At 35.6% G+C, this 10,783-nt stretch overlaps 3 protein-coding genes across 5 annotated transcripts; 2 read left to right on the top strand and 1 right to left on the bottom strand.

The window, feature by feature from the left end:
• The first annotated feature begins 386 nt into the window (after positions 1-386).
• Positions 387-2,491, top strand: LOC126912746 (uncharacterized). 3 transcript variants are annotated; one of them, XR_007707413.1, is made up of 4 exons: positions 387-1,125; positions 1,344-1,551; positions 1,705-1,893; positions 2,209-2,491. XR_007707413.1 is itself a non-coding variant. In XM_050706462.1 (3 exons), exons 1-3 carry the CDS (start codon positions 1,006-1,008, stop codon positions 2,305-2,307), a joined length of 408 nt encoding a protein of 135 aa, XP_050562419.1. In that variant the 5' UTR covers positions 798-1,005; the 3' UTR covers positions 2,308-2,491. The 3 variants fall into 3 exon arrangements, 1 of the variants encoding a protein (XP_050562419.1); XR_007707412.1 differs by having other exon boundaries at positions 797-1,551; XM_050706462.1 differs by lacking the exon at positions 1,344-1,551 and having other exon boundaries at positions 798-1,125.
• A 2,082-nt stretch (positions 2,492-4,573) lies between these two features.
• Positions 4,574-6,381, bottom strand: LOC126912745 (transmembrane protein 138-like). The gene is made up of 4 exons (XM_050706460.1): positions 5,811-6,381; positions 5,645-5,717; positions 5,247-5,418; positions 4,574-5,161 (listed from the first exon to the last, which is right to left on the bottom strand). The coding sequence occupies exons 1-4, from the start codon at positions 5,936-5,938 to the stop codon at positions 5,055-5,057; spliced, it is 480 nt and encodes a 159-aa protein (XP_050562417.1). The 5' UTR covers positions 5,939-6,381; the 3' UTR covers positions 4,574-5,054.
• A 420-nt stretch (positions 6,382-6,801) lies between these two features.
• LOC126912744 (NKAP family protein CG6066) lies at positions 6,802-10,626 on the top strand. Its single transcript, XM_050706459.1, has 5 exons — positions 6,802-7,304; positions 7,413-7,554; positions 8,368-8,591; positions 9,720-9,981; positions 10,421-10,626. Exons 1-5 carry the CDS (start codon positions 6,971-6,973, stop codon positions 10,587-10,589), a joined length of 1,131 nt encoding a protein of 376 aa, XP_050562416.1. The 5' UTR covers positions 6,802-6,970; the 3' UTR covers positions 10,590-10,626.
• Positions 10,627-10,783: the final 157 nt, after the last annotated feature.

The following is a 10,783-nucleotide window of genomic DNA, read 5'->3' as shown; positions in this document are numbered from 1 at the left end:
GTGGTATCCTTAATTACTGTAGCCAGTATCTATTAGATTATTATTATTATTCTATTAGAACTCTTATCAAATTTTTATTTAGTCTGAAGTTTTTAGTGACTTTTGTTTCGCTCAAGTCGTCAATATCGACGGCGCCATAAGTGCGCTCTTGTCGCCGTGTATTAGCCAGTTGCACACGCTAATAAACTCGTTCATCTTTCAGTGGTTTAAACGAAAGAAAATAAAACATAGTCTGTCAATTCAAAACTCAGCGAATTCACTCAGAAATGACGTATCTCTACAATTGACATCACGTCTCTACTGCTCGGAAGCACTCGATATGAATTCTAACGTTAGCGATAGACAAATTTCGAATTCGAAATCCCCAGAATAGTAACTTAGTAAAGGAGAATGGCAGAATTCGTACAGCATACTTTTTTTGGTGTTCCCTGATAAAATTTGTGCCACTTATTAAGGGAACTAAGCCATTCATTTTTCTGTAAAAATAATATTTTTAGAAGCTGGGGTTTAGCAAATATATCAATTAAAAGATTTTAGTAACGAAACGTAATATAATGAAACGAAACGTAGAAGACATGTTTAGTTAGTTGCCATTAATAAAATATCAGAAGGCTCGAAATGATAAATAAATATTTTGAAATAGAAATAACAGTAAATATAATTAACCAATTACAGGTTATACCTTAGAATATATAATTAATGCATATATATGCATAGAATCTTTATATTTATAGGAATTATTTTTGCCATCAGTATTTTTTTTTGTAATGGCAATTATTTATTGACAGGTTCGTAAAATCCCTAATCTTTCAAAGTCTGTCTGTCCAGTTTTTGCCGTTGTTTTGTTTTGGATTGTAGTTTGTAACTTCATCTAAACAATTTAGCAATTATCTGGCCATTTTTACGTTGAGTTGAGCAACTGCTTCTCCGTTCTCTATCTGTTGATACTACTTTCGCGAAAGGACGCTTTATTAATTGTGTTGTGTGTTACGTGTTTTATTGAAAATGACGAGTTTGCAATGCATCAATTGCAATGTTCGCTTGTCCCGAAGAAGAAGACACGCTTTATCAAATGACGGTGAAGATATCGTCAACACTAATCGTCTGTGGACATATCTTAGAGATGTAAGTAGTTTCCACATAACATTGTGTGTACGAATGGGCCATAGTTACGAACTTCAATAACTTTTACGTGTGATATCACACTAAATAAACACATAAGTAATCGGTAACATGTATTATTTACTTGCCTTAATTGGTTTGCATAACACTGTTATAATTTATTAGTACCTATTATTTTGTTTAATGGTGAGCCATACTCAAAATCATTTAATTATTTCTAGATTACACCAGATGACCATGTTTACCATGAATGCTGGCAGCTAGCTAGTCATTCATGTTCCTCTGATAATATGCCGAGAAGACACATAGGCCATCAGTGTTTGTGTTGTATATGGACAACCCATACTAAGAATCAGGCAATGCAGAATTTTGATTGAAGAAGAACAAAGAACGGCTTACACAATTGCAACTTAGATATAACCACAACAGGTATAAATAAGAACATGTACATATTATAACTTTTATCAATTCGGTATTTTATTTATTTGAAATAAACTAAGAAATAAAACAATGTAAATATTTTCCACTAATAGCATGTATGTTTAAATGAAAGCTTTTCTTTATTTATATTATTTATTTTAGCTTCATCCTGAAGATAAAGCTTGTGTGCGGTGTTGGTTAAGAGTGAGAACTAAGGATACTTCACCAAATGAAGATATTCAACCCGTTGAACCTTATCAGCAGGAAAGTGATAATTCTGAACTGATGTGTGCTGCATGTGGTCAAAGTCTTACTCCCGACAACACTGCTTGTTTGTTGGAGCACCAGCAGGTATATAATAATATGAAATAACATATTTATAGTAATTAGCTTCTTAAAACGCAATCCAAAGAGCAATTACAATTTTATGTTGCTAAATGTAAGACACTAATGATGTTGGAACTAACAACAACAAAAGGATACTGGGCTTTCCATTCTCTACTCCAGTGAACAATAAATATATTTAGTATTTTTGGATAGGTCTTCGGTAAAAACCAATAATTGTGTGTCGAGATTTATTCTCTAGCCTGGTCATGTTTTGCGCAATTTATATCTATCATATGTAAATGCTTAATTTTGAATTACATGAATGTTATTTATTTACAGACACCTTCCATTAATGAAGTTTGTGAAGTTTGCTGGGGCCAAGTATGCAATTTGAACTTCTATGTTCCAGATGGTCTATGTTGCTTCAAGCTAAAATAAAGTCCTGCCACTCTTCTCCTAGAACTTATTTTGTTTTCATAGTTGCAGAAACAAATATGAATAGCCGGGACACAATCAAAAGTATTTGCTGTAATTGTATTGTAGGTTTAAGAACAGTGGGATGCTGCTCACATGTTATGAGCATTCTTTGGTATTTGAGTTATGCTTGCCATGAGGGTATGAGCCGACAATTACTGCCCCTTTCTTGGATGAAGTAATTGTAAGAACCAATCAAGTAATTATAAGAAAATAAAGTAAATGAAATTCCTACAAAAACTAAGTTGTTTTATTTACCTACACTGAAAACTTCATCAGTACTTAATCATTAATAATGATGATACAATAGTTTGATAATGATTCATTATCAAACTATTGTAGACCGCTGCTGGACATAGGTCACTCCTTAAGCACCCTACTGAATGGGTAAATTCTCATGTCAATTTATCAACTTCCTATATTCTTTTTCATTTAAACAATGTTTATGTGCTTAGTGCTTACACGTGATAAAGAACAAAGGGTAATGTTGGGACCACCTCTCAGTAGTAATGAGACACCCTTCTATAGATAAATATTCTCAAACTGAATAAACTTACTAAAGTACTACAATTAAGCTTAAGCAATTAACCTTTTTTATGCAATAAGTTGGTAAACGAGCAGACGGATCATCTGATGGTAAGCAATCGCCGCCGCCCATGTACACCTGAGGCGTTAGAAGTGCTTTGCCGGCCTTTTGGGGGTTCGGAATTTAAGGGTTGTTAGGGAAGGGGTAATTGCGCCTCCGGTAACCTCACTCACTCAACGAAATACAACGCCAACGCGAAACAAACTCTTGACAATGATGATAGTAGCTTACTTTATTACAAGATAAATGTTCCATAAGTCATTTCTTATCTTCCTACTCTTTCTCCTTCCGAAACACGAAGGAGACTTTCTATGATGGTTACCCATCCACACACCAAAGTCGGCAAGGGTTGCTTAACCTTGGCGATTGACCTGTGCTTTTGATATTATTAACAACAAGCTTTTCTACTAGTCCATACCTATTATATGTATATTCTACTATTCTACCTTATAAATAATATGAAAATCTTGTAAAATATCCATATTTACAGAATATTCCCATTGGCCATAGACAAACCTAACCTCAAACATAAAACTGGCTATATCTCTTATCTCCCAACTTCTAAAAATCTGAGAATTTTTATAGGGCTTTCCAATCATGTTTACTACCAATTAAACCTAAAAATATTCGGGAACACGAAAATTTTTTGCTGTACGAAACTCCCATACAAACCTGCCATTCTCCTTTGTCGATAAAATTACGTCATTAGAATTTTTTGTCGAATTCAACACCATCTCTAAAACCGAGAATTGGCCCCCAGTTCGTAACGTTATATCCCAATTTAAGAATATGATAAAAAAATTACTATTTGAGAATGTCAATAAAATCTTTTGATGAACTAATTGAACTGATCAGGCAAGATATTTCAAGACCTGAAACGCATTTGAGGCCTCACTCATTTGAGAACTCACGAGCTGTGACGTGCTAACCGCGCGGTATCCGCAACAACGCAACTGAACGCGAAGTAAAGACTCCATAGTAATAGAAACGCGCGGAAGCAGCGCGATTCTATTTCCTGGCGGTTGGGTTGCCGTAACCGAGCAGCTTGATTAACCGCGCGGTTATGTCTGAACGATTACTTAATAACGCGCGATTTCCATGCGATTCTGAAATCGCGCGGTTCCCGTCGTGTCTGAACTAGCTCTTACACTTTGCCCGAAACGCGATCGACTACTCGACCAACGAGGCAACTAAATAACTAATATTAATACTTGAAAACCAATAGTATGCATTTAATTTTTGTCCATTGAGGCGAAGAATTGTAGTTGGATGAAAGTTTAGTGTTTTGGTTGAAAGTTTGTTGCACATATAATCAGCTCCTATGCGAACAAACTCACAGGAAACGGCAAGTTTATAATATTATATAATGTCAAAGTTATTTATTTCAAATAGACCAGGAAGGCACTTTTGAACGTCAAAGCAAATATAGTAATATTAATAGCGTCTGTCTGTCGGTCAGTCCCATAGATATATGAAAGAAGTTTTTTATATTTCTATGGTCAGTCCTCTAGTGAAGCTATTTGCTAGTTCCAAAGTGTAGATTCCTATGGAGAAGAACGAGCAAGAAACTCCATAGGTTACCCTTTTTCAATCAGATTCACAATACAATTCTTGGTTACATTGTTATAAATAAAACAAAGGCGCTATTAAATGATGGTTGTTATAATTTATTAATATATTCCTAAACTCCTATAATGTAATATAACTTAAGTTTTACATGACTAGATACAAACGAGATCGACTTTGTTGACTAACTTTGTGTTGCTGATGTACAAGACTACAGAACTTTAAACATATTTCACATAGATAGGGTACGACAATACAAGTTTTAATATAATAACATCATAAACAAAATATTCAAATGAATTGAGAACCTCCTCATTTTTATCAAACAATCATTATAATGATCCTAACTTTTTGCAAATCATAATTGATTGAAGTTAGATGCGGTAGACATAAAAGACTAGTCTAGCCAAACACTACAAACTACCTTTAACAAAAATATAAAATAACATATCATACAATCATTACAATACTAAAAGAATATTTTAAAAACATTTCATTAAGACATCAATACTCTGTCAATATTACGAGACCGGTCTGCACCCACTGGGAAACCTCATTTCTAGTGCGCTTGCAATTGCTGATTGATCCAGTCAATATCTTCATAGAAACGAGGGTCACTAACCCTCAGGGCTGCTCTCTTGTAAAAGAAGTAATACCATGGTGATACTAAAAAATAATATCATCCTACATTAGAGATATACATTAAAGATGGCATACCGTAACATCTAGGTTTATGTATTGTTGTACTTACAGCATCTCTGTAGAGTAAACAAGCAAATCAGCAAAGGAGTAGACACTGACTCGGGTTCAGCCCATTTCTCAAGTAGCCATGCAGCGTGCAGCGCGACACTGGCGATAATGTACGCCACGCACACCGACCCTGCCGCTCGGAACTTCCGCACCAGCACTTCCACCAGACCCGCCTGCAAGTCGGAACTATTTTAGTGCATTGCTGTAGGTATACAAAACAGTTTGTCTGACTATTGAACAACAAGTATTTATTTTGTGGGCCTTTCTAACTCTCGCCTCAAAAATGTTATAAAAAACATACTGAAATTCGTGCGTGAGCTATGAGCTTGGCACTCATGACTCAATATTATAATTAAATCCACATTAGATGTGTACTAAGTAATACATATTTTTTCTTACTTGAAACAAATAAGTTGAGAAGAATGTCATTAACATCGTTGTGATGGAGAGTACAAGGAACAGGTCTTGAAATCTACAAGATAAAAAAATATATTAAGTTTCTGGGAAAGTTACCTATATTCATAGGTACCTATTTAGTATGTAAATTCAATGAAATCGGTCTTACATGAATAGAACAAGTAATCCATCGCGGCTTCTGGGGAATAAGCTTACACAATTAAATAAAAGATCACAAAGCATGAATATGACTTGGAAAAATAAACAAAACGTATATCTAGGCGTAGACAACTTCATTTTCACTCCCGTTATTGTTATTGTGCTGATGCTAATGAAGAATATTGTACTCAGGAATTCAGTGCAGTATCAAATAAAATAATTTATTTATTATCAAAATACAGTATATTTGCGTTCACATAGAAACTACGATTATTAATGACGTCTCTTGTTTAACTTGCTAATGCATATTATTATGACGTAATTCCTCATTATCATAACAAACACTACACAAACATCAAACAACCAACACACGTCAATCACGTCATACGGACAGTTATTGCGTCACAGAACCATAAACGCAATATATTTTTTTCGTCTCTTCTCAGTTCTTTTTTTTTTCAATTTACAGCAATATTACATCTCGTTATAGGATAGAAGCCAGTAGTCGATAGTAGTATTGCAGTCGACAATAACTGCTAATAGAAACCTCAACAAAGGTTTTTAGTCCATCATTATACGATATTGAAATAACAAAAATTTTTTGGTATAGACCTTTATTTTACTATCTAACCTTCTTGTATATATGTATATATACAAGAATTGCTCGTTTTTTCTTTTATTTGTCAATTTTCTTGAAAGTTACAGATAAGGGGTTTTCGGATCAAAAAATCGATTTATTTAGCTTCCAGGTCCAAGAAAAGCTCGGTTTCTAATTAAAATTTAATAAATTTTCTTCATAACCGACGACTAACGTCATCTATTGATGACGCCATATGAATAGAAGAACCAAATATAATTTTCAAAAATCGCTACGGAGCGAAGCTCGGTCAACCAGGTACAAAAGATTTATGTGTTTCACACATTTGCTATGAGTGTATAATCTATGCACCTTTGCTATAGTTAGAAAATTCTGACACTTTGTCAGTCACTTCAAAGTTCAATTTTGACATTTACAATTTTATTACAATGTCATTATTTATTTTGTATGTTATGGGTATATTGCATAGCGATAGGTTTATTGAAATTTAGTTCACCTCATAAGTGCGAATATTTCTAAGATCAGTATCAGTAATTAACGAGAATAAACAAACCATAAATAATATTAAAGTGATGGGCGGTGACTATGAACGCGGTCGTCATAGAACGCGTAGTCGTGAAAGGCTTCGAAGTCATGACCGGAGTCGTGAATGTCGAGACCAAAGTAAGGAGAGAAGTGGTCGTGATCGTAGCAAAGACCAAAATGGACGCAACAGCAGTAAAGAGCGAGTCGGCCACCACCGCTACTGGGGAAAAAATAAAGACGGCGGAAGCAGCAGAGATGAGCGCCATGATGAGCGCACACGCTCTAGAAATCATGATGAGAGCAGGCCACCCTTTCGGGAAAGGGAACATGACAGAGGACGCAGTTCCTACAAGGATTACACTGGAGGGGGGCTAGGTGGTGGTTAGTATAACTACCTGTTGCATGAATATTTGTTAAGTTTTAAAAGTAAATATCTTGGTGTTTGTTAAAGTGTGTATTAATTACCTAGCAGTTTTTACATCTTTTCAGGTCTAGGAGGAGGTGGTTCTTCAGTCAGAGGTCGATATAAGCCACAAGAGGAAGAATTCTTTGATGCTAGAAGAGAAGAAAGGGAAAGGATCGGTCAAATTGGAGTGTCTTCTGTGTGGGGCAAATCACCATTAAGAGCAGAGTAAGTACTATGGGCTTAGACCCCACCTTGAAAGTGTACTAAACCCATGTTTAGTATGGTGAATGCAACAGTTGCAAACCAATTTTAAGCAACATTTTGAAAGTAATTTTCTTGTTACTATTTGATTGTTATAAAAAATAATAATATATTCTTTGCTTATCATGAATTCATGGAGCATATTGCCATTTACTGAAAATGCCAATGGAAACTCGCCATGTGCCTAAGTTTGACCAGATTGTACCTGCTATAGACCAGACATTGTGCCAATAGTCAACCAGTAAATGAGACAGTTTTTCTGTTACAATTAACGACATTTTATCAACTTGCTACAAGGCTAACAATGCTGGTTAACTAATTAATTGTGTACTAGTATTTTAAAGCTGAAGAGTTTGTTAAACAATTTCATTATTTTCTTTGAATGCAACTACTGGTTAAAATTGAAAATATTATTTTGTGTAAGATAATCCATTTCTTGAGGAAAGCCGGTGCTATAAAACAACACTAATCAAAAGGAGCTGAGCAGCGGGTAAAACTGCACGAGAATAGCTAGCAACTGCATATAATTAATAAGACACACAGTTTTTCTTATTTTAATTTATTATTTTCTTGGTTATTGGCTAATTATTGCTTTTAAAACTCCTTCTAATGATGTTGTGTATGAAGTCCATGTAATAAGGTTTGAGCCTATTGCACACCAGCCAGACACAGTTGTTGCGGATATTAGCCCATTCTAACAAACTTTATAATGATAGTATAGATAAGTGTATCAGTGTCCAGTTCAGAGTTAAGTAATGTAAGTTTGTGTACAAACAGATCTGAAGAAGAGCAGACACAACCTGAAGTCTCAGGGAGCAGTAAAGAAAAGAAAAAGAATAAAAAGTCTAAGAACAAAGACACTAAAGAGAAACTTAAAAAATTAAAGAAAAAATTAAAAAAAGTAAAGAAAGCAAGGAAAAAAGCTAAGAAAAAGAAAGTAGAAAAAAGTAGCAGTGACTCAAGTTCTAGCAGTGAAGAGGAGGTGTGGGTTGAAAAAGGAAGTAAGTTTCATGTATATATTTTTTTCTTATTTAGGCTTGCAAACAAGCACAAGGGCCAGTGAAATTAACATACATTTAGAAAAAAATATATTCCTTGTAATGAAAAGAAAAAGAGTTTTCGAAAAGAGGCAGTCTATCTTATGGCCGTATGTCACAGCCTGTTGGGCAGCACTGTAAGGCCTACATAGTTGAAACTTTGTAAGATGGTTACATTACATCAATGACTTAAAATAAAATTTAAAAAGTATCTCAGCATGGAACTGATTCAAAAAAATTTTTTTTTTAAATATCCTGATTTTATGGATAGGTCTTTAAAAAAGACATTAAGGTTTCTAAAACCACTTTTCGTCAAAATCAATCGTTTGAAAGTTAGACCAGATGGAAAAGTGATGACAAGATCTATCTTAGGGTAAACTTATAGAAACTTATAAGGACCATTTTGTAGGGAGATCTACAAATTTGTCTGTTAGTTTTTTGATAAATTACTTTTAAGAAAAACTCAAAAAACTAAAATGTTGATGACCTCGAATAACTTTTGAAGCACATATGGAATCGATGGGCGACTTTTAAATTTTTAACTTTATAGAAAATAAAGGTCTGAACCAAAATTCAGCTCTGTCGGAATTTTTGTTCTTTCATTACTGTTTTCATGTCTAAATTGACCGGACTTTGGACTTGATTAATTTGTCCTGATGAGAAGTTTACAAGTTTAGATGGACTGTGATTGCCATTAGGGGTCTGACGATGAAGTAGCTTGATTTAACTCTGACAGTTGCCTGTAGTGAGAGTTAAATAAGATCGGTTGTTGTTTGCGACCGATCCCTAAGTTATATCTATAATAGTTAATTAGTTTTTAATGACTGGATTAGCAAATATAATATGTCAGTACTGGCTATTCTGTAACTATCAATTCGAACTTTCGAAGTGAGCTCGATCGCGTTCTTGCCCATCATTGGTCTAGCTAGATTATACTCACAACCAATTGCATGGTGAACCGATCGAGTTCACTTCGACCTTACGAATTAAAAGTTACAGAATAGATGGTGGTGGTGGTGTGACTGGATACATACACTATTCTTTTAAAGTTCTAAGTAGGTAGGTATTTATATTAACTACTTTTATTTACAGAGGAACATGAATTAGAGTCTGAATCAAAGTCACATAAAAAGTGTGACGAAGAGCTGGCAACGGAGGCCTTCGGCCCAACACCTCGGGTGGGACCTGCATTAGGTCACAAAGACTTCGGACGGGCGCTGTTACCTGGCGAGGGAGCAGCCATGGCTGCCTACGTCGCGGAAGGCAAGAGGATACCGCGCAGAGGAGAGATTGGACTTACTTCTGATGAAATTGCTTCATACGAGTCTGTTGGATATGTTATGAGTGGCAGCAGGTATCACTTTCATTTAATAATTATCATAATTATTACATCGTGTTCAGTTAATATCAATCAAACATTCAAGCACTTCTATTAGTTAGCTTCCATTTTGTGAAATACTTCAGAGTAGTATAATCACGGCAGAGACGTTTATAAAGCTTCACATTAACGGAGGGGAGGAAATAACTGACTAAAATTTGTTTCTGGCTTATTCTGTGTCGATTGGCCCTTAATGACAGAGCGCAGGTGTGGAGTCTGGTGTCAGACTCCAAATGAATGAATATTGGATTTCTATAGCACCAGCATGACGGCAAGGAACCTTGTAGTCGACATCTGAATAACCGACATGCAACATTATTAACTTTTGTGTCCACGTAATTATTTTCGATCCGTCCATTCGTCGATAGTGAGTTTAGTAGAACCGAAATGAATAACCCGCAAACGATGTGTGCAGACACCGGCGCATGGAAGCTGTGCGCATCCGCAAGGAGAACCAGATCTACTCGGCCGACGAGAAGCGCGCGCTCGCCGCCTTCAGCAAGGAGGAGCGCGCCAAGCGAGAGAACGCCATCCTCGCCCAGTTCCGGGACGTCCTGCAGGCGCGCGGCCGCCGGGACGTCTAGCCACGCTTCGTCATTAATAAACACGTTTTCAATAATACCTTTATTTCCTTTGATACTGGCCCTTTATCTTGTTTTTCGAAAAATTCTCACTAGTAGCATGGAGTCTGAAAATGTGGCCACTGTATAGCAATAGGCTCACTCCCTATTACATGGGACTTACAACATAAATGGTGAAAAGCGAGTGTTCATTGTAC

Source organism: Spodoptera frugiperda, chromosome 29 (genome assembly GCF_023101765.2).
Source record: "Spodoptera frugiperda isolate SF20-4 chromosome 29, AGI-APGP_CSIRO_Sfru_2.0, whole genome shotgun sequence".
NCBI lineage: Eukaryota > Metazoa > Arthropoda > Insecta > Lepidoptera > Noctuidae > Spodoptera > Spodoptera frugiperda.
Note: the sequence above shows the minus strand (reverse complement) of the source record. Positions and strands in the feature narration are given on the sequence as shown.